Source organism: Bubalus kerabau, chromosome 9 (genome assembly GCF_029407905.1).
Source record: "Bubalus kerabau isolate K-KA32 ecotype Philippines breed swamp buffalo chromosome 9, PCC_UOA_SB_1v2, whole genome shotgun sequence".
Lineage (NCBI taxonomy): Eukaryota > Metazoa > Chordata > Mammalia > Artiodactyla > Bovidae > Bubalus > Bubalus kerabau.
In genome coordinates this window covers 82,071,351-82,098,357 of record NC_073632.1, presented here as the reverse complement: position 1 = coordinate 82,098,357, position 27,007 = coordinate 82,071,351, and the positions used below count along the sequence as shown (strand labels likewise).

General features: G+C 38.1%; 1 protein-coding gene across 5 annotated transcripts in view; it reads right to left on the bottom strand.

The window, feature by feature from the left end:
- The window catches only part of PDE7B (phosphodiesterase 7B), a 369,928-nt gene that overhangs the window by 186,955 nt on the left and 155,966 nt on the right, over window positions 1-27,007 (bottom strand). The window contains exon 3 of one of the 5 annotated variants that reach the window (XM_055535706.1): window positions 1,608-1,745. The exons of the other annotated variants lie outside the window; for them this stretch is intronic. Within the exon in view, the coding sequence (XP_055391681.1) occupies window positions 1,608-1,656 (49 nt within the window). The 5' untranslated portion in view covers window positions 1,657-1,745. The remainder of the gene's footprint in view (window positions 1-1,607; window positions 1,746-27,007) is intronic. 5 annotated transcript variants of the gene reach the window in all.

The window sequence follows — 27,007 nt, the reverse complement described above, 5'->3', positions numbered from 1 at the left end:
TGCATTGGAGAAGGAAATGGCAACCCACTCCAGTGTTCTTGCCTGGAGAATCCCAGGGACAGGGGAGCCTGGTGGGCTGCCGTCTATGGGGTGGCATAGAGTCAGACACGATTGAAGCGACTTAGCAGCAGCAGCAGCAGTGTGTTCTAAATAGATAGCCACTGATACTGAGTGCTAGTGTGGTCTAAATAAACAGGCATAGACACTGAGTACTGAACTAGTTTCTCTTTAACTCTCTAGAAACCCATTGCAATGTAATTATTCCTAGAGAATAATTGTCTTAAAACTCTTTATTTCCTCACTTTTCATCAAAGGATATAAGTTGCTGAAGTATCAAATCTTTCTTGGTAAGGCACTGTCATCTACAAATCAGTCCCTCAGGATCTTGCAAGGAGCACACTGGTGGTTTAGTCGCTAAGTCGTGTCTGACTCTTATAACCCCATGGACTGTAGCCTCCAGGCTCCTCTGTTCCTGTGATTCTCCAGGCAAGAATACTGGAGTGGGTTGCCATTTCCTTCTCCGGGGGATCATCTGGATTCAGTAATTGAACCCCGGTCTCCTGCAAAAAGACTTGTTTATTTATTTACTTTTGCCATGAGATGGTTCCTATAATTATAGAAATCAAAGGTTTCTTATGAGAGTGTGAAATGACTTTTGCAGTTCTTGGAGAAGATTGCAGAAATTGACCGTTTCAAAAGAAACTAAGAGAATGTCTTTCTTCACCATCAGGGGATTAGGATGGTGAAGGAAAGGTGCTCTGTTCAAGGAACTTTGGGGAGCTGTAATTATAGAACCACTCTGAACTGTCCATTCCTCAGCCCCTCCATTGAAGACTGGAGGACTGTTGGCGAGAGTAGTGTGGTATGGGACCAGGGAACAACTCAGAAGATTTGGGCTTCAGTCTTACATCAAAGGTTTAGACAAGTTCTAAGCATCAACCTTTCTTTAGGGTTCTGCTTGCTCAACTCTTGTTGGGGCTTTTAGACTACCTCTGAGTTTGTCAGACCCAGCAACACCCTGCCGTTCTGAGATCTTCTGCACCGAGAGATGAACCTGGACCAAGAGTGATGTCACTACCATACCACTGATCAGAGCAGACTATTCATCAGGTGTAGCAGATATCTGTTCAATGAATAAATGACCATGCACCCCTGAATGGCCTCATGGGTATTTAAAAGCAGCTCTATAATTTGAGAAAAAAGCTGGAGTGTCCTAGTGGCCTCATGGAAACTCAGCCAGTGTAGGACCATATTAGCAAATAGCCAGTTTCATGGGGCAGTGGGGTAAAATGGGTGAGTGAGCTGATTTTTTTTTTTTTCCTGAAACCATCCTGTTTCTCTCTGTCCCTTTCTTTCTCTTTTTGGTTTCCATTTGTGATCTCTGAGACTTAATAGACATAGTACTTTGCAGTCTCTTCCACCCTCTCTACCAGTGCTCCCTAGTGGGACAAGTAAATCTGATCCCAGGAGCTCAGTCACTACCCATCCAAAGCCCCAGGCCAACTCTGGGGAAGGGTCAGGATGTTGCGTGTGCCACACACACAGGCTTGGCACTCAGCCCCCACCACACTGCTGGGGCCAGGCAGGGAGGTCACCCCTTCTGATACCTGAAGAGCGGTGCCTTCCACCTCCTGCACTGCGGGTATCACTGCACATGGCCAGGGCAATGGGACAAAAGAGATCACTCTGGCTCTTCAGGCGCCAAGATGAGGAAAATCAACGTCAGGGCCCAAAGGATGCAACTGCTGGGGACAAAAGGTTACTACACATTAACAACCAGTCATTACAGAAACATTGAGTAGGCGCTCAAGGATGGAAAAGAGAAGAGATCTCTTGACCCTAGATGACAAATCTTTTTCAGGGAGACTCTGAAGCACAGGACTTCATTCACCTTGTCAATAGCCAAGGCAGGAAGATGAAATGAACAGCACTGAGCAACAAACATTCATCAAGCACCTTTTATGAACCAGGCAGGAAGCAAAGCTTTGAACAAGTCAGACTTTACATTCCAGTGAAAGCCAGAAACACGCACACAAATACATTACCAAGACAGTCCTCGGTCATTATCAGAGATATTATAAACAAAATTAATTGATTAATAGTGGCTGAAAAGGGATTTTCATTGTATGATTGGGAGAGGCCTCTAATGGCAAGGAAAAGCCTGCCAGTCAAAGATCTAGGGAAGAAGATTTGAGGTAGAGGAACAACTGAGAGAAAGACCCTGAAGCAAGAACTAGCTGGCTGTGTCTGAGAAACGAAGAGCAGATGGCAGAGATTCAGTGAGTGAAGGAGAGGGTTGTGTGTGATGAGATTCTGAGCAGACCATGTTAGGCTGTGTAACTGACTAGAGATGATCTTGGATGTCATTCCAAGCGTGATGATAAACTAGCAGAAGTTTTTCAGAAGAGTGGTGTGATCTAATGTAGTTTTAATAAGATCACAGTGGTAGTTCTGCTGAGAAGGGATTTTATAGGAGCAAGAGTAGAAGCAGAAATTAGCAAGCAGGCTAATAAAATTCAAGAAAGAAAGAACAGTGACTTGGCTAGGGTGAGACCAAAGGAAAAATAAACAGTTTTAGGAAAGATTTTGGAAGTAGGTCTCTAGAATATACCTATGGATTGGCATGTGAGGGAAAGAGGGCAGCTGAGTTCTAGTATCCTAGTAAACGGCTGGGCTGGGAGGAAACATATTTAGATGTGATGCTGATCAAGCACTTAGTTGGATATTGGGAGTTTGGGATGCCTTTCAGATACACTAGTAGATGGCAAGTAGATAGTTTGAGTATAGAGTCTAGGGGAAAAAAATCAGTCCTTACATGTTAATTTGGGAAGTATTGGCATATTTGTTTTGTTTTAAAGGAAACAAAACAAAACATTGTGTCCTGTTCAGTCCAACTGCTTCCATCCCAAATCAACATGGAACTAAGTACAGTAAGTGCTGAAGATAAAGAGATCAAAAAGCCCGTAACCCCAGAGGGGGTGGCAGACCAAAGTAGGCATGATTGTTACAATGCAATGGTAAAATGGAGGAAGGTACAGATACAAGGGAAGCTATATTATGGAGCAAATAGTTATTCCTGGAATAGTCATGGACAGTGGAGAGAAGAGGTGATTTGAGAGACAGTCATTTGATAGAAACAATTTTCTTGTGAGTCTCTTCTTTTAAAATAAGAGCTTTTTCAGAGAACATAGAAAGTAGATGGGATTTGTTCCAGAAGTGTTATGGACAAAAGAAAATTCCATTTTTAATGGTTGTTTGATCTTGGAGAAGGCATTAATCACTCTAGGACTTATTTTCCTCTGTAAAAAGAGAAGATTGAGCTCAGTGCAGTTTTATGCCTCAGAGAGATGATAAGATAGGGAATTATGGTCAGCAAGTTATTTTTTGCTATATATTTAAAAGTTATATTATATTACCATACATATTTCAATACAGTAAATGGCTTAATATATAGATATATACACATAAAATACTATATGTATGTTTTTAGTAAAAACAAAATATTTAGCTTTGATAAATTGATATATTTATAAGTAAATTGCCTTATGCCAATTGTCAAAAATTTCAAATTCTTAGTTGACATAAAAATGTTAACACCTTAATGAGCACAAGGTCTAATTGTTAAAAAAGAGGGAAAAAGAAAAACAAAATAATTATTGCCAAATTAATACAGTTTCATAGACAAAATACTTTAAACCATGAGTACATTGGGGGGACAATGAGAAAAAAGCATATTTGATAGCTATAGTTTTACAATTTGAGAGATTTTCCTTTTCTTCTTCCTTTAAAGCTATACTAGATATTTGACGTCTCTGTCACTTATTTCACTCTTTGTGAAATTAAAAAAAAATTTGTTTTCTGGGAATTAATTTCTTCATCGTATGAAACAATGCAGCTTTCTCTCAAGGCACTCTGTAATTTACCAGAATAACTTTGGCTAAGAGTCCTGGAATGTCCTTCATTTTATTCATCTTACAGGGTTGAACAATTTATTCTCAGTCATTTATTAACCTCAGAAGCAGATCAATTTTAAGAACAATACTTTGCATTTCTGGTAGTATTTATTTCCAGATTGTATTTTTAAAAATCTATTTAGTAGTATGCATACTCATCGAAAAAAGAAAGAGAGTTCCAGAAAAACATCTATTTCTGCTTTATTGACTATGCCAAAGCCTTTGACTGTGTGGATCACAATAAACTGTGGGAAATTCTGAAAGAGATGGGAATACCAGACCACCTGACCTGCCTCTTGAGAAACTTGCATGCAGGTCAGGAAGCAACAGTTAGAACTGGACATGGAACAACAGACTGGTTCCAAATAGGAAAAGGAGTACGTCAAGGCTGTATATTGTCACCCTGTTTATTTAACTTCTATGCAGAGTACATCATGAGAAACGCTGGGCTGGAAGAAGCACAAGCTGGAATCAAGATTGCCGGGAGAAATATCAATCACCTCAGATATGCAGATGACACCACCCTTATGGCAGAAAGTGAAGAGGAACTAAAAAGCCTCTTGATGAAGGTGAAAGAGGAGAGTGAAGAAGTTGGCTTAAAGCTCAACACTTAGAAAACGAAGATCATGGCATCTGGCCCCATCACTTCATGGGAAATAGATGGGGAAACAGTGGAAACAGTGTCAGACTTTATTTTTTTGGGCTCCAAAATCACTGCAGATGGTGACTGCAGCCATGAAATTATAAGACACTTACTCCTTGGAAGAAAATTATAAGACACTTACCAACCTAGGTAGCATATTGAAAAGCAGAGACATTACTTTGCCAACAAAGGTCCATCTCGTCAAGGCTATGGTTTTTCCTGTGGTCATGTATGGATGTGAGAGTTGGACTGTGAAGAAAGCTGAGCGCCGAAGAATTGATGCTTTTGAACTGTGGTGTTGGAGAAGACTCTTGAGAGTCCCTTGGACTGCAAGGAGATCCAACCAGTCCATTCTGAAGGAGATCAGCCCTGGGATTTCTTTGGAAGGAATGATGCTAAAGCTGAAACTCCAGTACTTTGGCCATCTCATGCCAAGAGTTGACTCATTGGAAAAGACTCTGATGCTGGGAGGGATGGGGGCAGGAGGAGAAGGGGACGACAGAGGATGAGATGGCCCGATGGCATCACTGACTTGATGGATATGAGTCTGAGTGAACTCCGGGAGTTGGTGATGGACAGGGAGGCCTGGCATGCTGCGATTCATGGGGTCGCAGAGTCAGACACGACTGAGCGACTGAACTGATACGGACTCCATCAAGTGGATATAAGCAGAGACTACGTTTTTGTAAAAATAGGGAAGGGTGACCATGAGACAATTCTGGGCCTTTTGTGGGGAGGGGGAACCCATGCATCTATCACTCAAGGTGAGAGATACTTGGGCACAAAGATAGCTAATGCATAGGCTAAGTCCATATTTAGGGGATTAACAAAGCATGGACACCCAAATTTTCTTATAATAAATACTTGGATTTTTTGATACATATATTTTTAAAGTATGGAAATAAATATCTTAAGAACCATTAAAACTTTGTTAGACTTCTTTAAGTGATGAAGATTCCTTTATTGTTTTGTTTTGAGTTACTTAGATGAGAAAGCACTTAGAGTTGTTACTTAGAGTGTTCAAAGTTTTTCATATGTGTATGCTCAGTAATGTCTGATCCTTTGTGACCCCCTGGACTGTAGCCCTCCAGGCTCCTCTGCCCATGGAATTATCCAGGCAAGAATACTGGAGTGGATCTTCCCGACCCAGGGATTGAACCCGTTCCTGCATTGGCAGGTGGATTCTTTACCACTGAGCCACCTGGGAAGCCCTCAGAGGTTTTCGTTTGACTCTAAATGGCATGATGATCCAGATTACATGCCACGGGTTGGCCTCCTTTTTCTTGACTGGGTTGGGATCAGGGTTGTTTGTAATGCTGAGGAGTTGATCACATTTAGTCAGGTAGGACATAATGCTTAGGTGCTATATCCACTGTATGATTTTTCCATGTCTGTCTGAGGCCATGGAGGACAAAGACCAAAAATCTTCAGGGGAAGAATATAGTTCCAGAGTGATCATCTATTGATATAATCTGCATGGAGCTACCAGGAAATTGGGATGTATAAGAGGAGTCTGATACTAAATGGGGAATGCGTTGGAGTAATGCTCTAAACAAAGAAACGGACGAAAGAAAAATCAGTCCATCTCTCAGGTGAAGTTTTGTCTGGTCCTCATTCATGAGCTTCCCAAGGACTCTGGTTTGCAGGACTTGGGTTGAAGGGACTCTGGTGGAGGTATGTCTTCCTGATTTATTCTGGATTCAGTTATCTGCATTCTGGGGTTCTGTCAATCATAATGAGATTGGGATTCTTCTGGGGATCAAATGATTTGCCCCCAAATTCAAGAAAATCTACAGAGAAAAGTCAGAAGACAACTATGCCTTAAAAAATCCTAAGTCACTATTTAATATTTTTGAAAATTTCCCTGGCTATCTCATCCACTGCCATCATAGTTCCTAACTTCCCAGGGCTGTCAACCAATGTTGTCAATGTATGTTGAAACATAACCTGTTTAGTCAAAAATGCTTAGGGTAGAAATTCTTAGGAGTTTGCATGTTCATAGAAAATGAGTTCATTTTCTTCCTGATCATACTTTATGTTAAAATATTAGTGGTAACATTAAAAGTTGCCAACTCCTTCTTAAAATAGTGCAAGAAGCCATTTCCTATTTCAGTGATGTTTGAATACTGCCTGATAGAAAATTTGCCTTTGGCACAATTTTGATCACCCAATTCAAAAAATTATGTACAATGGAGTAAAGTTCAGCAAGTAAAAAACTAAAAGTTAATGTGGTTAAATTTTCAGGATTAATAAAGAAAAATTAATATTGTCAAAACCCAATAGTTTTGATAATATTGATAGTTAGCTAAAACTGTCAACAGAGGAAATGTATTTAAATGATTGTTTTCCCTGCTGATACTTCCTATTTAAGTCCCTGACCTAAACACAGTAATATTTGGATGAAATTTATTTTTTATATAAAATGTGTCACACATTTCTGATCTAACAATTTAAATGATTTTATTATGACTATCTATTACTTCAAGGCTCCAGGCTACTACATTTTTTAAAAAGTTTTGGGTCAGCATTTGGCAGGTTTTCAGAATTCATTTTTCTTGTTCTCAAGGCAATTGGCTTTAGAAACTTGTCCCTACCTTCAATACTATTGCTTCAGATCTTCTAGAGGCTGTGAGACCAGATAACAAGCCTGGTTAAATATACTTGAATAAGTAGTACGTATGCATTATGCTTGTGAATAAGTAGGCTTAGAGATTGCTACTGGGAATTCCTCTCACAGGTGAGAAGGCCAGCTACCTTGTCTTTTATTTTATTTTACTTCTGGTTTCCCTGTCCTGTTCCAGATGATGGACTTCACCCCAGGCCTGCCTGCCCAATACTTCATATACTTCAGTAGGTGTGGCGTATGCAGGGGTGAGGCCAGGAGTTCTGGAGAGGATCTCAGTTGAAATTCTGGCTGTCATAATCCTGCTGTGTGACACTGGGCAAGTTACTTGACCTCCCAAGCCTTAGTTTCATCAACTGGAAAATGAGAATGAAAAGAAACACTCTCCTGAGTTATTGTGAGGATAAAACGAGGTGTGTGGTATGATAATAGCTAATATTTATAGAGCATTTATTATGTGCCAGGTACGCAGTTAGCACTCATAAATGGTAGCTCCTCCACACATACCTGGCTTTGTGCCCTTACCAGTTGGACTTTACACAATTAATCCACTGAAATCCTCACACTACTTTTTTCAAATGCCATAGAAAATAACAAGAAGGTAGAAAGGAATGTATCAGAAAGACTCTACTGTGTACAGTCATGGGGTGAGAAATTTTACTTATATTGTATCATCTAATCATCTCAGTAGCCCTTTGAAATAGGACCTATTATATCCATTGTATAGATGAGAAAAATAAAGGTCCAGAGAGGCTGTTTTATACACTTTTTACATGATAACAGAGAAAGCAGCCATATAAGTAGAACAAATATAACACAATTGAGAACTTAATTCTATAAGAGTAAATTACAAATCTGACATTAATAATCTAGTTAATTTCTTCTCATTTATTAGCAAGTCATCAACCAAATTTTCTTTTATAGAGTTAAAATAATAAGAATGTAAAACATTTGTTCACATATCTAAAATAGATATCAAATTCATTTTATTTTGCTTAACATAGATGTTCTCATAGGTCCTTGCATGAGTAAAAGGCTAAATTACTTTGTTTCAGTCATAATACATATTGAGGCTTGCTTTTGCTGCCAAAACTGTTCTCTGGTTTAGAAAATTTCCCCTAGGTCATTTAGAAGTATTCCCAGAAAAGATGAAAATGCCAAAAACCTGGTCAAAAAATATTTTTTTCAAGCATTGCACCAAGTATGGAAGGAATCTGGGAACCAAGAGTGTATATTTATCTGGTCACAAGGAGAACAGAGGTTATCTGAATGCCTCCAACTCAGTGTTTGTCACTGTCATAGCTGACAATTTCCCCTTTATTCTCTTGCTAAGTGGTCAATCATCTGCCCTTTCTCTTATTTTCAATTTTATTACTTACCATCAGGACAAAAGGCACTTGAGAAAAATTTCTTTTGGGGGATCCACCTTTTCAAAGGAAGATGTAAATTAATGTAGTAAATCTGTAATTCTCTTTCCATCTTTAAAAAGAAATAACATTCAGGCGTTGCTCTGCGCTGTCACCTTGAGTCAGAAAATAACTCTATCTGGTTTATTTAGTTTTTGATAGCTCACACTTCAAAGAAAGGCAAGGGTTATATCCGCTGACAATTGTGCAAGCCTGAGCAAGTTAAAAAATAAAATCTTTCCCGACCCCTGCAGTGATCAGTATGTATATCCTGAAGCACCAGAGATCTGATGACGTCTGTTGTGGTCTGCTGGCTCCCAACAGACTTGAGTCCGCAGGCTTGACTCAGGAAAAAGAATCCCACTAGCTTCAAGTGAAATTGTGCCCAAGTAAAGACTAATAATAAAAATACCATGGAATTGGGCTCCAGTGTTACTTTTGGTCTTAAAATTCTTGTGTGTCTCTGTATGTTTGCACATGCACACACCTATGGGTATTTTGACTTCATCATCCAAATTCAATGCAATCTTTTAGATTTCCTTGTAGCTTTAACACACCATTTAAACCTTCAGGCAAGAATCTGGCAACAACTTGGCATACGCAACTGGTTTAACTTTCCACTCATACCCATGTGGACTCTCCAAGGTCAGATTTGGTTCTTAATTCGCGGAGAAGTAAGAGAGGGCTGGTACATTTTATGCATTATCATTTCAAAGAGATGAGGCTTTTGATTAGAAGTATTAAGTGCCAACGTTTAATTTCACCTGTAATTTACATTCTACCTACTTTCAAAATAACCCCAGTATATTTCTAGCTCTGCCTTGGTTATGCAACTGCTGTCTGCTTTGGATGCCCCATCTGCAATACAACGATAATAATACTTGCTACCTACGTCATTTCACAGTGGTGTCTTAAAACTAATAAATAGAGGTCTGCGTGAGCCCAAACTCTTTGAAATACAACAGCTTTATAGCTTACAAATTATTTTCAACTAGGCTGAAAGTTACACACTAGATATAGTTCTACAAAAAATTGTAAATTATATAATTGGTTTAAAAATCAATGTAATATATATCACATGAATACATGTACACAAAAAGGAATACACCCAAATTGCTAAAAAACTTATAATGATATATTTCTATAGAAAAGCTTAGAAAATAATATAATGAATATTCTATGCAAATTAATATTGATGATGGCTATTAGCATTGTGGTATCGTGGGCAATTTTATTTTCTTCTATATAGGTTTCTTCTATATTCCAAGTTTCCTAAAAATGGAGTGAAAGTGTTAGTTGTGCAGTCATGTCTGACTCTTTGTGACCCATAGACTCTAGCCTTCCAGGCTCCTCTGTTCATAGAATTCTCCAGGCAAGAATACTGGAGTGGGTAGCCATTCCCTTCTCCAGAGCATCTTCCTAACCCAGAGATTGAACCTGGGTCTACTGCATTGCAGGCAGAGTCTTCACCATCTGAGCCACCAGGGAAGCCCTAAAATGAACATATAGTTTGTCCAAAATCAAGAAAATAATCTCAAATATCTTTGTTAAGAATAATTGGACAAGATAGAATGCAAATACCAGAGCTTTTAAGAAAAATATTCCTTTAACTTCTTAAACAGAGAGTTTGGGTTGGACATTAATGATATAAATGCTAGTCCTATAGGATTTGGGTTTTAACCCAGCTTATAATGGGAAGCTCAGAAAAAACCCTATCATTTAAGGAAAATATTCAAAGCCTTTGTTCGTGTGTACATCCAGTTTTTCTTTTTATCCACAAGTTTGTATGGTGTGTCAGCAGTTAAACCTAGTCTTATCTATTTAACTAGCACACTATTGAATGTTCATTAATTTAATATGTTAAAAGTGCAAAAGGGCAATTCTGATAGGTAAGTTATCCCTACTCCCCATCACGCCTGTCACACAGGATTTCTTTGGATTCTACTAATATGCTTGTGTATGTTAGTCACTCAGTCATGTCTGACTTTTTGCAACTCCATGGACTGCGGCCCGCCAGGCTCCTCTGTCCATGGAATCCTCCAGGAAAGAATACTGGAGTGGGTAGCCATTCTCTTCTCCAGGGGATCTTCCCAGCCCATGGATCAAACCCAGGTCTCCTGCATTCAAGGCAGACTTTTAACCACGTGAGCCACGATGGAAGCCCTCACTAATATGCTGCCAGCTCTTTTATCTCCAGGTCTTCTCACGTGCTGCTTCACCTTTCTGGAATTGTCATTCACACTCTTTCATCAGGCTCATTCCTACAAATACATTAGGTATTAGTTTGGTTCTCACCTCTTCCACAAATTGTATCCTATCTTTAGACCAAGTTTGATGGGCTCTCATCTGCTCTCCCAACATGGATGGCTCTCCATGTTCACTCCAGAGACCACTCTTGTCTTACCTATGGTCTCTGGTATGAAAGCCACTTGAAGGCAGGGACCTCTGTATCTGGCTTACACAGTAAGTTCCACAGCTATTCCTGTCTACCGGATTTGGGAAGAGAGAGAAAGACTTCTTTTTGCCATTGTCATCATGCCTGTGTTTTTCTCCCATAAAAGAACTGGTAAAGAGGGGTAGAAATTTTAAGCGTTATTATATGGAAATTTTAATTTAACTTGTTGCAATATTTATTTAGTTAGACTTGTTATTCATAAAAAAATACCCTGGTTTGGTCTTAGAGAAATGACTACATACACAGAAGAATTTTAAAATTAAAAAAAATAAATAAAAGTTTTTTTTTTCCCCCTCTGATTATTGTTAAGTCTCAAAAGCAGGCATTTTGTTCGTTCTACACATGTAACATCAAAGATAACACGATTTGTATGTCTTCTTTGAAAAATATCCTACATCTGTAAGTCATTAGCTTTTGTCTGGCTCTCTTGTTATATTGGATGAAATCCCTGAATGTGCTGTGTCTCCATTTTTCTAACTATAGAATGGGCCTAAATTTACTCTCCATAGCAAAGATAATATTAGAAAAAAAATTCATACTTGAATACAGACGTTAGTTGGCTATTAATTAAAATGGAGAAAATTACATTCACATTAGAGTCTTTTGTCAGAGTACTCTCTTTAACAAAGGAATTATAGCCTTCTTTTTCTTATATGTTCAACTAGCTCATTCTACATATAGACTTTCACACTTTCCTTCTTCTGTTCCTAGCTAAAATGAGAGAACTGCTGAAAAACCATATGATTGAAAGGTGGCTCCTTAACCACCCACAAGAAGAGGGAAAAGACATTAAATACACATTCCTCACTCCATAACTTTTCCATATCACAACTCTGAAACCACTTGTGAACAGACATATTCATAAAATGAGTACATTAGGACAAAGTAAGCAGTTACTTAAGCCAGTCTGTTTCCATCTCTATTAGTCTGTGTGTCTATCTCTAAAGGAATCTTGATTTTTTTCCCATTCTCTGTACATTGCTAATAATGAGTTGGAGCTGGGGTGGGGGCCAAAACCAGATCAGAAGATTGAAAAGACAGTTCCAGGAAAAATGACTCCTTTTGCTGACAGTGACTCTTCCTGAGAAAAAGAGAAGTTGAGAGGGTGATTCTGAGCAGAGGACTGGAAGTGATGGGCCCCCGGTGGGTGTACCGAGTTGAGGGAGAGGTTGGTAAATCTGGGAATTAAAGGGGTTACTCAAATGCTTTTCTTGGTTAATTTTTCTTTTATTCAATTGTCACAAATATGTTATTACCTTGGAATTTGGTTTGCTACCCCATGAGAGAGGCACACGCAAAACAAAGACCACAAACTCTTATCTGAGGGAGACATGTAAACCATATTCTAAACCGTTATCATTTCCTAGAAATTTATTTCTCCAATCGAAAAAAAGCTACACTCTCACACTTCTTCCTCTTCTTCTTCTTCTTCTTCTTTTTAAGACAAGAATCTAACAACAAATGCCTACACAGCCTATGAATCCAAGCCCAGCCACCCTGGATAATGTGAGAGATGAAGACCTAATTGAGGTTGTTTCATCAAGTTACCCACTATCCATACAGCTTGTCCCATGTTAGTTCAGGCACTTAGAAATATACACACACCCTAATGCTTGCCTACTCTGATCCATCCACAGTAAGCCTCTGGTTAGCCAAGATAGACAAGTTTGGGTAAAAAAGGAGAATATTATTCAAAAGGCCAAGATCCACATTTGGACACAGGGATAGTGCAGTCATGTAGAGGAGTGATTCCAAGGTCAGGCAGTGCAGCTACTATTAATAATAAAGGATGTATTATGAAATGATTATTATATTTTCCATGATTTTGGGTATATGATTCAGATCCTGTAATAGTTTAAATAAGTAGTGATAAATGGGCCTTTGGTGACCTAAAGTGAGTCTTACTCTGAGAAGAAAGATGCTCCATATTTAAGATTCACTCAAGAAGGCAGATGACTGAATATTGAGAGCCACTGAGTATAGCCATCCCTGTAACAGAGCAGCCTGGAAATTCAGGACAAATTCTATACATACTTCTGCTGTAAAGAAGAAAAGGGAAAGTAAAAACTTTTTTTTTTTTCTATTAGAAGTGAAAAATCACTTTTAGGATGTATTTTTCCATCAACCATCTGCAAAAGTATCAAAACAAATCTCAGTTTGCAATTAGTTCTGAGATGTGAGTAAAACATAAATTCAACCAGAAAGTGGTATGTTTAACTCATGACATGGACTAGAATTCTGGGTGAATGAAATCTGGACGTGCCATGTGCAAATTCACTAAGCCTTCAGGGACAAGCCTTTCAGACTTGACCTCATTCTAGCCCTAGAACTTGGACTATGAATAGTTTCCCCCTCACCTCTTGACCCTGACCGCCTGTGTTACTATGATCCCAGTTAGGGAATGCACTTCTCATTGCTGTATTTCTCACCTTACTTTCCACTTACACCTTCCTGCTCTACGAACCAGAAGCTGATGTCAAATCTTATTAACTTTGTCAAAGTATTGGCTAAGGCTAAAATTCTTCTAGGTGATTAAAAAAAAAAAAAAAAAAGCTAGAATGTGAATTGAAAGAAGGGCAGGGTCTAAGAACGAAATTAGGTCCAATGACTACCCATGCCCCTGTGGGTTAGAAATTCCTAAATCCTGGTATAGACTGTTGAAGTGTTGACCTCAAAAGGCAAACAAAGATTTGTTTATGAACTCTGATTTTTTTTTAATGTCACCTAGTGGTTGGTGAAAGTTTCCAGAAATATCTCTCAAGATACATACAATCTACAACCTTCCCAAACTAGACTGAACCCCAGGGATCTTAGTTGCCAAAATCCTTTGATTTTTTTTCTAATCTGTGGGAAAGAAAAGGTGTCTGCATGTCATTCTGTTTCCTCTTTCTCAACATATAGGAGAATTAAATTTCCCAACCTTCCTTGTAGTAAACTTTGGATCCATATTTCTGAGTTCCTTCTATTTCTTTCTTTCTTTTTTCTCTTTTCCCTCTCTCCTTCTCTCCCTTCCTCTTTTCCTTTCTTCCTTCTTTCCCTTCTTCCTACCTTCTTGCCACTATTTGAATCACTGATAGAAAAGGAATGAGAATTGTAATGTTCTAGTATCACTTTTTGGAGTTTTCAAATTATGGCTGTCAATTTTAAAGAAAGGTTGAAAATAATGCAAAATGCATATCACGTTATATAAAACAAGGAAACATATAACAAATTTGCATTAGTTTTTTACTTAGTCTACAGGAACCAGGCTTCACCACAGTCTTCTGTTTCCTTCATGGTGGTCAGAATTCCAAGCAGCGGCAAAAGGAATGGTGGTCAAACTATCTTCATTATACAGGGTGACCTGGAAAAACTATGAGAGGCCCACTTTCTCTACCTCCAAGAAATACTGTTATGTAATCACAACAGTGTGTATCATAACAGGGATTTTTCTTATCAAAACATTATTTCAAATACAATATATCAGTTAATTCTAGCATACTCTTAGGAGATAAAATTACCACAGTCTATGAAAGAAGCATTGATTTAGAGATTTTTTCCCAACATCATGCAATTTACAATGGTAAGACAGATTGGAAAGTAAGTGTTCTGAGTTCTTTTCCAGTGGTTGGATGCCTGTATATGTGTATTTGTTTGTTTTGTAAAACGTGAGAAATTCTTCTTGTAATAAGTGGGGAATGAAAAGGACAATATTAAGAAGGGAAGTGTTGGGTATGATCCCCTACCCACCAGCTATTGCTAACATTTCCTATTTTCTTTGCAGGCTTATCTAGATACATATATAACACATATTTTATATTATGCATATATAATAGGTGGCACTATGTCACTCATACCATTTTGGGTTCTTTTTCACTTAACACTATAAGAAAAACAGTTCTCTTTGTTATTAAAACTTTTCACAAATGTAGTGTTTAATGGCTACATAATGTTTCAACATATGCCTTGATGATAATGAAATTCATCTCTTTCCTATTCTTAAACATGTGGACTGTCATTAAATTTTTGGTTCTTATAACACTGCTGAAACATCTCTATACAAAAACCATTTATGTAATTTAGATTTTCTGAGGATAGATTCTTAGTAATGGAATTACAGTAAAAGAAAAAATATGCATGTTATCTTTCCCAAATGAGCTACTTCCTCTGATTCTTGAAATTATCACACAGTCGGTAAACAATAATAACAATAACGCACTAGTTCAGAAATACAGGCACGGGCTTTAACGGAACAACTGTTTCCAGCTTCCCTCTGAACGGGGCTGTTAAAAGTGCCAGTTCAGGGATGATGGGCCCTGAGTGTTTCTTATCAGCCCTAATATTTGGCCACAGTGCTGTATTTCCAAAGAACTGTAATTGGAATTTATTGTGTCTAAGCCTCACAGCACCTCTGTGCTCTAAGTGGGGTTGTTATTTCTCAGGCAGGGAAGAACATCAAACAATATGCCCACTGTCCTCTGCCCTGTGCCTTTCAGAGGCACTCACACAAGGGCAGTGCACACGGGAAAGGCATCAGGGCAACTAGCTGGATGTTTCTCTGTCTTGGATCAAAAACAACCAGGCCAAGATAAAAGACCACATTTGGGGTCAAATGGGCGTATTTCTGCTGTTTAACATTCCACAATGGGAGAAAGAATGAGTTTAAAAGAGGAGAGGACACTTCTCTTCTCTGCAGCAGAGCTAGATTGTTTAAATGGTTTAAATTGACAGAGAACAAAGTCACAAAACACTCCTTCTTGTCCTACATTGATAAAAATCTGCACTTTTGTCTCTGTAATTTTCCTGTCCTTTGTAATGGTAGAAAATGAAAATATTACTCTCTCTCTTAGCATTTGGGAGTCTATATAATATATAATTTAAAGTAAATCTAAATATATTAAATAATATAGTTGGTTGCTGGATCACTTGGGAAATCAATGGGTTTCTGAGTGACGTTAATTCTTTGCTCAAAAATATTTATGACCTAAATAAGACTGAGCATCACTGCTTGATTTATTTGAAAAAATAAATAAATCTGGAACTGTAGAAAAAGAAACTTGAAAGACAAGCTTGTTTATAAATGAGCCAATGATAGTGTCAAAATGTAGTTATGATTTTGAACATTAGAAAATGCTCTGCTATTATTCTCAATGTATTTATTAAGATTTGCATATTTGCCACTAAGGAATCTGTTTTCTGGGAAAGCTTCCTAAATCTAAATGTGTATCAACGACCCATAAAGATATTTTCCTCAGTTCAGGGTGAACTTTAAAGGAGATTTAATTAAGTAGGAAGAATAATTTTTGAACTCAATCTCTCACTTTCTCTGTGTGAGTATATCTCTTTATTTAAAGAAAGCTAGGAAATTGTGTTAATGGCAACCCACTTCAGTATTCTTGCCTGGAGAATCCCAGGGACAGAGGAGCCTAGTGGGCTGCCGTTTACGGGGTCGCACAGAGTCGGACATGACTGAAGCAACTTAGCAGCAGCAGCAATAAAATTAAAAATAATTACTATATAATAGACTTATGAAGAAAATAAACTTTGAAGTCTATTTTAATTCATTTTCCACTCATTTTTATTTTTACGTAGATCCAATTATTCCCCTGACAAATGTGTTAAATAGAATGTGTCTTAAAATTATTAAAATTATGTTATAGCAAGAAGGCTTACATTTATTAGATAATGGCAAAGGCCTTCAACTGGTTTCTCTCAGCCAGAAAGATTGTCTTTCAGGCCAATCAGCCACTCAGTACAGAAGGTAACTTATTCTGGCAAGATTGGCAAAGATTGTTGGTATGTTAGCTTTAAGAATTTTATGATGCTATCATTTTCTAACAGCAGGGAATACTTTCCTATTCTCCTCAGAAAAGACCAAATTTCCACTTGTACACATGGCTTTCCTTTCCTCCTGTCACCCCAAACTAGCTCACAACCATGATTCCTACTGGCTACAGTGCCAACAAAAACCAATATTTGCATCTCTTTCAGAAGCAGACCTTTAACAAAATATCTCTTTTAGAATCTTTAATGTTTTTATTTTTTTCATGGAAACTGCTTGTAGAGTTGCTTTTATTTTTTAAATATAAATTTATTTATTTTAATTGGAGGCTAATTACTTCACAATATTATATTGGTCTTGCCATACATTGACATGAATCTGCCACGGGTGCACATGTGTTCCCCATCCTGAAACCCCATCCCCCCTCCCTCCCCATCCCATCCCTCTGGGTCATCCCAGTGCACCAGCCCCAAGCATCCTGTATCATGCATTGAACCTGGACTGACAATTTGTTTCACATATGATATTATACATGTTTCAATGCCATTCTCCCAAATCATCCCACCCTTGCCCTCTCCCACAGAGTCCAAAAGACTGTTCTATACCTCTGTATCTCTTTTGCTGTCTCGCATACAGGGCCATCATTACCATCCTTCTAAATTCCATATATATGTGTTATTATACTGTTTTCAAGATACTGGGATTCAGGCAAATTACTATGGACACAAACTGCCTCCTTTACTTGGACCTGACAGAGCAAGTTTCAGGCCTGGGGTTGGATTTTGATGGACAAGTAGGAACTGAGTAGGTATAAGTGTGTGAGTGGGTGGGGGTTAATGTTTGGGAGGGGTGGGGGGTCCAGAGGATCTTGGGGCCTGAAGGATCAGCATGGTAAAGGCCAGGGCTGAGGGGCCTGTGAGGGGCTATAGTCTGATTGACTTCAGACTACAGGCTGGGGGCAAGGGAACACCTGACAACGCACAATGAATGGCTTTAGTTCTGAATAAGCTTTGATTCTGGTCTGAGGGAGCTGGACCTGATTTGTTGGCAGCAGATGGCCAATATTTACTACCAATGAAAGTGCTGTTTTATAAAAGTTTGCTAAAATGAGGAAAGAGTGAAACTGGGTGCTAGGGCTCTTCACCAACTTGTATTATGACCTTCCAACTGCTGACAGTACTCACTGTTTCTAATCCACGTTTCTTTTTCAGTAGTAGTGTATATTTAAATGAGAACTTTAATATCTGCTGTCTTAAATTTAATACAATACATCTATGATATTGACTTGCATTCTCTGCTGATTTAATACTTGTTTTACAGTTATTCTGAGGAGGTCCCATGTTATTTTTTACTCTCAAAAACGTTAAACCCGTGATTGATCCTCAAGAAGTATTTGTTGAACAAAATTACATACATAAACTCCTTTCCCCTTCTAATGTGATAAAAGCAAATTCTTGACTTTAGAAAGTCTACTCCATAGGGGGTGAGTGGGAGGCAGGCCCAAAAGACAGGATATTATAGTGAAAAAGTTGGCTTAAAGCTCCACATTCAGAAAACGAAGATCATGGCATCCGGTCCCATCACTTCATGGCAAATAGATGGGGAAACAGTGGAAACAGTGTCAGACTTTATTTTTCTGGGCTCCAAAATCACTGCAGATGGTGACTTGCAGCCATGAAATTAAAAGACGCTTACTCCTTGGAAGGAAAGTTATGACCAACTTAGATAGCGTATTCAAAAGCAGAGACATTACTTTGCCAACAAAGGTCCGTCTAGTCAAGGCTATGGTTTTTCCTGTGGTCATGTATGGATGTGAGAGTTGGACTGTGAAGAAGGTTGAGCGCCGAAGAATTGATGCTTTTGAACTGTGGTGTTGGAGAAGACTCTTGAGAGTCCCTTGGACTGCAAGGAGATCCAAACAGTCCATTCTGAAGGAGATCAGCCCTGGGATTTCTTTGGAAGGAATGATGCTAAAGCTGAAACTCCAGTACTTTGGCCATCTCATGCGAAGAGTTGACTCATTGGAAAAGACTCTGATGCTGGGAGGGATAGGGGGCAAGAGGAGAAGGGGATGACAGAGGATGAGATGGCTGGATGGCATCACTGACTTGATGGATGTGAGTCTGAGTGAACTCCAGGAGTTGGTGATGGACAGGGAGGCCTGGCGTGCTGCAATTCTTGGGGTCGCAAAGAGTCAGACATGACTGAGCGACTGATCTGATCTGATGTGTATATATATATATATATATATATATATATAGTTATGATTCATTTGAGTTGTACAGCAGAAACCAACACAACATTGTAAAACAACTATCCTCCAAGTAAAAAATAAATAAAGATCTACTCCATCTGCCTGCTTTTGGTGTATTGTGGGTTTGTCTTCCATAAATCATGGAGACATTTTAGATGATTTTGAGTGATTCAATGGTTTTCTGATTATGAATCTATTTATTTATAATTGCTTAGCAAAAGTTAATTAATAATTAGATATCTCCTTGCTCCAGGTAGGTTAGGGTCAAATACACCTTTGGTGAAAGAGAAACTTCAGATGCAATTTGTATATTTAACCTTGTTAAGGAGTACAATATAATATTTTTCCTCTAGTACTGTAACTTCATATGATACATTCATTTCCTCATTTTTATATGAAATGAATTATTTGTTACTACTCATCCACTTTAATAAGCTTATTTGTCCTTAGGTGCTTCCTCAGTGGGACTCTCTCATACCCATGTACATGTAATCGAGTCCGATATAAGGAGAGCAAACAACTCTTGATGTAATTTCTAGGGGTTTCCTTGTGCAGGGGATTAATAAAGGAAGGGGTAGTTTAAGGACAGACCCTTGGTCCCTCTTAGATTTCTAGAAGTTGTTTTTCAGGCTGCTGTTTATTACTTTGCTTACTCAAGTTAATTATAGCTCTCCTCCTATGTCTATCCGGATAGACCCAAGTTTTTATAAGGGCTGGTCCATGCACACTTGACTGGTAAAGGAAAGAAAGCATCCTTTTTATTACCACCAGTGCTTGTCTTGTGAGAGATAGGAAACTCAAAGTTAAACTTGAAATCTGTACCTTCACATTGGTCACTTTGTTAATCTGCCCGAATTTTGAGGTTCGATCTGCCTTAATGCTCACCATTAATTCAGCCCATCAGTTAACCATAAGCCCTTTAATAATAGCCCACAGGAATTCCCTGGTAGACACAACTTTCTGACTTGTTTGGAAATTATACAAGGCCTCCACATAGAAATGGTTGGGACTGTCAACAGACATGCTCTTTTTACCTAGTTTGTGGAGAAAAAAGGCGGCTTCTGTGCCAGTATATAGCAGTCTTTGCTTCCATTTCAGCTGTATCAGTGGATCTCAATCCTGGCTGCACATTTGTCACCTGGGGAGCTTTCAAAAATATCAGTGTTTGTGCCCCATCTTAGATGCACAGCGAGTGAGGCCGGAGCATCTGAATTAAAAAAAATCTTCTCAGGTCATTCTAAGGGTTGGCCAGGATTGAAAAATCATGGAGTTTAGGACCAAGAAGGTATACTTCTCTGAAAGAGGACACAGGTGATACTTTCAGTGTTATTGTGGTGGGCTGAGATGTTGGCGAAGACTAGAATTTCCATGTCTGCTTTTAGATTCAGATACTGGATGGCGTCTATCTCCTTCCAGTCAAAAGTCTACCCATCAAAGAACTCTCTCCTTTCCTTTTATGTCACCTACTGAAATGTGACCTGGCCCAGAGTAGTGGAGGTTGACCAGACTCGGGACAGTGGGGCTGGGAGGAGCTCATGGTCACAATAGAAGAGGTAGCTGAACATGGATGACACAAGCATCTGGACAAATAACTGGTTTTATAACTCATTTTGTGATGTTGGGCAAATCACTAAATCTTCCTAGACACTTTTTTCCAGCAGAGTAAATAAGAGGTAACAACCCCATGCCTACTTCACAGGTTGTTGGGAGCATCACATGAAATTGTGTTCTTGAAACTATTTTATAAACTCTAAAGTCTCATACTTCATCAAGGTTGTTATTCCCACTTGTGTAAGGGAGTTATTTTGAAGTGTCTTCTGTGTTCTTTCCAAGGACCAAACACTGGAAAATAATATTTTAAGATCTGTAAATGAAACATGAACAGGTATATAGTTCATACGTTGCATCATATTTTCCTTCATTTGTTATCCTTTATCCTGATGTTAAACCATATCCTAAGTCTAGCTACAGGAAACAATTAAGTAAAAAGGAAAGTTTCTCTGTTTATTCTGATATTTCAAAGCAAGAACAGAGAAAACCTAAAATATTATGTTATCACAAATGCTACTGAATATTTACTGCCCATGATTATCTGTTAGGCACTGTACAATGCAGACTTAATTTGAACTTAAAGATATTATGAACTAAAAATAATATGAAGCACAAATAAATAATACATGAAAACTAAAACAAACTAGTAAAAGTGTTAGTTGCTCAGTTGTGTCCGATTCTTTGTGACCCCATTGAATGTAGCCTGCCAGGCTTCCCTCTCTAAGGAATTCTCCAGACAGGAATATGGGAAAGCATTGCCATTTCCTTCTCCAGGGAATTCTTCCCAACCCAGGGATAGAACCTGGGTCTCCCACATTGCAGGCAAGTGAATGAGAGTTGTCACCTAAAACAGACTACTTATGAAGTGGAATTTTTCAAAGAGATATCTTTGGTGAAAATGTCTAGACTAACATATGTGGAATGAAATGAAGGGGCAGCCACCTTCAGTCTTTGCTTTGATTTATCATAGTAATGATGAAGATGAATAAACTATGGCTTATAAACTATGAATGAGCTATGTCACTATGGATTATAATGACAATTTAAATTGACAAATTCTTTGACAAGGAAGTTCCTTTGTGGATTAAACAACAACAACAATAATCAAAACAAAGTCAAAATCCTCAAGAATCACATGAAATGGAACAGTTTGACTTTGTAGCTTTAGAGGGGAAAATCTATCTTCATGAAGGTCTTCAACTGAATATGCTTGTTGAAGGTAATTCAAGGAATGGCTGCAAAGTATGGAAAGTTCACAACCTTTTTTCCTTATTAGCTCCCTGTTCATCCCTATTACTGGAACCTCTCTCTTTCTGCCTTTAGCTAATATTCTCTTGTTTGTTATCACACTTAGAAAATGACTTCTTATGCATGACTGAAAAGTGTTCATAGAAAACACTACCTCCACCACGAGTTATTTTAATCTATTATTACAATACATAATATTATTGGGTTTATTGTCATTATGTAAATATGTCCATATATTAATACTAACAGTATTTATCTAATTGTTGATTGGAAGGCCTTTCTCCCTTTAAGGGATTTCAGGTATCAGCAGGCTGGAAGTGAGTAGTCATTTGAGGACAATTTGCTTATATTGGTGGGTGTGAGTTTATGGAGCAGGGGAGTAGAGGAGGGGAGCAGAGAAGAGCAAAAGAATGACCCCTAATTTCTTCCTGTCTGACCTCAATTCCTGGCAGGTTGGATGCTTCCACCCACACTGTAGAGACCTTTTCTCAGAGCTGTAGGAGAACGGAGCCTCTAAAGTCCTCACCATAGGTTTCCAAAAGAATCCAAAATTCATGGTTTTCAAAAGTGGATGTGCACCAGAGTCACAAGGAGCAAAGCCTAAACAGCTTACTGAGCCCAAATTCCAGAGTTTCTGACTTAATGGGGCCTGTGCTGAGACAGAAAATTTGCATGTCTAGCAAAATCTCAAGTGATGCTTGAATGAAAACACTTTGAGAACCATTGCTTTAGACAGACCTTCTGTGACCAAGCTTTATCTTCTGTTTTATGGATGAGCTACTCGGAGTCTAGGACGCTAAATGATACCCAGTACTCTGATAAAAATCTAGGCTTCCTATTCACAGGCCAGTGTTTTTTTCTCACTGAGTTCTCTACCTTCATATAATAAGAATATGTGTTCTATTTTCTTGCCTCAAGGCACTCAAATGCATACATTTTGGTTTCAACTTTTTTCATACTGCAACCATAGTCTGCAAAAATGTACTCCCTATAAATCTATATTATCCATGCTTTTGCTTTATATAATCTTTGTTTCTGACCCACAAGGGTTTCAGTGAAGGATAATAGAATTTGTTAGTAAATTTTCCTCCAAATCTAAAACCTTACTAAATGTACTTTTTCAAAGAGACATAACCAATATTCAAATCTAAGTTGAATTTCACATCTTCGTATACATTTGTTGCTCATGCAATAACAATACTGCAACAGGAGGAGGAAAACAGAAAGAAACCAAAGGCCCTGGATGACGCATTTAGTGGGTAGTTCTTGAGAAACCAACATAGACAACAGTAATTGAAGCAACTCTCTAGTGGAATTTGATTGATATGTTTTTATATATCTCATCAGTTGAATCATTAGCTTTCTGAAAATAATTTTCCATTAACTTGATACATTTTTATTGAGGACCTCCTCCTGGCAGGCACCATGAAAGCCAAGAAGGAATACAGCGATGGACAAAACAGACACTGTCCATCTTCATATCTCAAATTCTAGAAGGTTTAGTCAGTCATTGGAATTACACACATTTTATCAAGTTCTTCTAGTTGATGCTCATTAGGTTGGTTGGATTTCCAGTTAGTTTAATTAAACAGGACTGAATTTTTCAGATGAGGGAGCAAATTAATTTGAAACATGTATCTTTATTAGAAGAAACTGAATTCTTACACATTTCTGACATAAAAAAAAGAGACAGAGTACTTTATTCTAGAACTTGGATTATTTAAGAGTAGGCAAGATTAGGTAAGGGATACATTTCCTTAGTACTGGCAGATAACTGACAAGATCAATCAACCTTAGTTTAGACTGAGAATAATTTTTCTTACAACATGTTTAGTTACTATTTTTTTAGGTCATGAACATCCATCAGTCTGTCCTTTTCATAGAAAATATACAGTTCACAAAATAAACAAGAACGTATGCCCTTAAAACAAAATAAAACAACAATGAGAAAAAACTCTTATCTCATCATTTGAGATGAGATCTTTCCTAATTATCAACCAATTCTTTATTTTATAATTTTTTTTGCCCATTTGGTCTGAAATTACATTTTCTTTGAATATCCCTAAAAGAAAGAACACATTTTGGATACCCCTTCATATAACCCAAAATAATACTGTATATTTGGCCCTTAAATTCTTTCTCTCACTCACATTTGAATCATTTAAAGACTAACTACAATTAGAAGCTGAGCTCTTAAAACATAGCATCTTAGAATCAGAATAGACTATGGAGCAATCCAGTCTCAAATTCTGCTTAACACAAACACTGCTGCTAGAATTTCTCTGGAAGAGGATTGTCAGTCTGAAGGAGTTCAATGCTGAAGACCTTACTATATAATTTAGGGGTTTAATAATAACTTTTATTAGGAGGTTCTGTCTTACACATTTCCAAAGTCTACCTCCTTCTAATTTCCACTTATTCTACTCTGAAACTATAAAGAAGCCAAGTCCTTCTTTAATATTCAAGTCTTCAAATATCTTCAAAAAATATTTGTGAGCTGTGTCCTCTCTTAGATTTCTCCATTTTAGCTTCAAAGAGCTGTGGTTCCTTCAACATCAATACTTCTTATGATTTCTATTACTTTGATTGGTTAATTTCTTTTCTCTAGATACAGTTCTCCTTATCATTAATCCACATGATCCATTGTACTTGGAAGTGTTAGTCGCTCAGTAGCGTCTGAGTCTTTGGGATCCAATGGACTGTAGCCCTCCAGGCTCCTCCATCCATAGAATTCTCCAGGCAAGAATACTGGAGTGGGTAGTCATTCCCTTCTCCAAGGGATCTTCCCAACCCAGGGATCCAATCCTGGTCTCCTGCACTGCAGGCAGATTCTTTACCATCTGAGCTACCAGAGAAGCCCAACTACAGTGCTTAGGCCAAGCATAATATTACAGAGAATAGTACCTCTCAAGACTGTGTAATTTGCAAATGTGATACCATATGTTACTGATTGATTCATTTGATGCCCTCCTTCTCCACTGATCTCCAAATTCATATATTGAAACCCTAACCCCAAGTGTGATGGTCTGTGAAGATAGGGGCTTTGGGAGGTAATTGGATTAGATGAGGTCATGGGGGTGAGATCCTCATAGTATGAAAATAGCCCACAGAGCTTGCTCTTTCTCCGCTTCTGCCACAGCAAGAGGGGGTCTTCTGCAGACAGACTCTCACCAGGAGCTGACCATGCTGGCACCATGATCCCAGACTTCTAGCCTCCAGAACTGCAGAAAAATAAATTTCTGTGGTTTAAGCTACCCAGTCCATGTTATGGCAGCCCACGCAGACTAAGGCAGTTAAAGAAAAATAATTTTGAATGCTTGGTGAAATTACTATGATTTATTCAACAGATTATTTGAATTTTAAAAATACACAAATACTTTCAAAATCTTGCTTTATGATTTTCACTTTGAAGTTCTAAGACTGTGAAAATAGGCAGTTTTGGTATATAGTGTTTCCTTCCCTTTTATTACTTGTATAATAAATGTGTATTTATACATACATATATGTGCATACACATCTTTATAGTTTGTTTCTTGCATAACAAATATTCACCTTCTTATGCCAATATTAGCAAATCAAGGCAAAAAGATAAACCAACCTTTGTGGAGAAATGTACCTTGTTCAGATAAAGTGGTCTTATTCTTTCTCCTCTGGAGGAAAGAATTGGGAGTTTTTGCAACCAGATTACTAGTTCTCATCAGTGTGATCACCAACATGCTCTATCTTTGGAGCAGATGTGTATCTCCAGGAACAAGTGGGCTCTGTCATATGCAAGTTAATTTAACTACCACTCTATGCGGAGCAACCAAAAAAGAAAGCTCAGGTCTGATAGCCTCTATTCTACACACCACAGTCACAGACACCATGCCCGTATATGTAGTATTTGAGTCTAATAGTAACCATACAGAGAAGTCCGCAATTATCTAATTCAGGAGCCACACCATTCACCTAACAGGTCAGAGGCCTGGGACTTGTACTCAATACAGACTCTAGAGGGATCATACCCCAAATTCCTATGAACTGGCATCTCTTATCCTTGCCATCAACCCAGAGGCACTTCCTGAGATTCTGATTAACATTGATCTGAACTGATCCTGAGTCTTTAAAAAAGGGCTAAATTCTGTCCATGATTGCCTATTCCTCTAGATGTGTCATCCATTATAGATCCATTACAAGGTTAAGGATCACTTTTGTTATTTGGGGAAAGTTTCAGTTACTTCTAAAGATAATCTACTCTGTACAAAGATATTACTTCAAAGATATGAGGCCTACACACACCCTCCCTTAATAAGGTAGAGCTGCAAGTTTACAGCATTATCATAGCTCCCTCCTAGAAATTTCTACAGTATTTGGAGGTAAATGTACCCACAACAAACTTGCCTCCTCTTCTGGCTCCTTCTGGTCCCTAAGATGAGGCAGATCATAAAATGGGATATTTCCTCCTCCCCTCCCCCAAACAGTGTGACCAACCTCATCAAATTCTTGGTCTGGGGTAGACTGGATTCCTTTGGAAGAGGATAAAAGGACTATCCTAATGATTAGAAGTTGGATGAATAACATAAAACATATTTTATTGGAAATATATCAACATTCAGAATTTCTTTCCTAATATCCCTTTCTGAAGAAACAGACATGAATACAGCTTCATCACATAAAGGAGATCAGGGAAAAATAAACAGGTAAAGAACTGTAACTGTATTGTTCTCTTTTCTCACTTCTGTGTTCTTCAGACCTGACAGATGGAGATGTCCAGGACATATTTAGCATCAAAATATGAATTAAGTACCTGTGTCATCTTTCTAGGAGTCATCAATGAGAATGTTGACACCAAACCTGTGTGTTTTAACTTCCTATTAGTTTGGTCTTGTTCTATAAGAAAAGCTTGATCAAATTTCTTTAGTATCCAGCTTATAAAATGCTTGCTAAACTATATGGCTTTCACACTTTACTAAATGTTCTCCCTGAAATAAACAATATTAATAAATAGATCTAAAGGCCACCATTTTGCAATATTCAGAAAGAAAATTTTGGTCTGTTTAGACATTTTCACACCATGTACTCAGAGGAGACGGCTAAAAGGAAGATATCATCACCTCAGTTTCTGAAATTACTC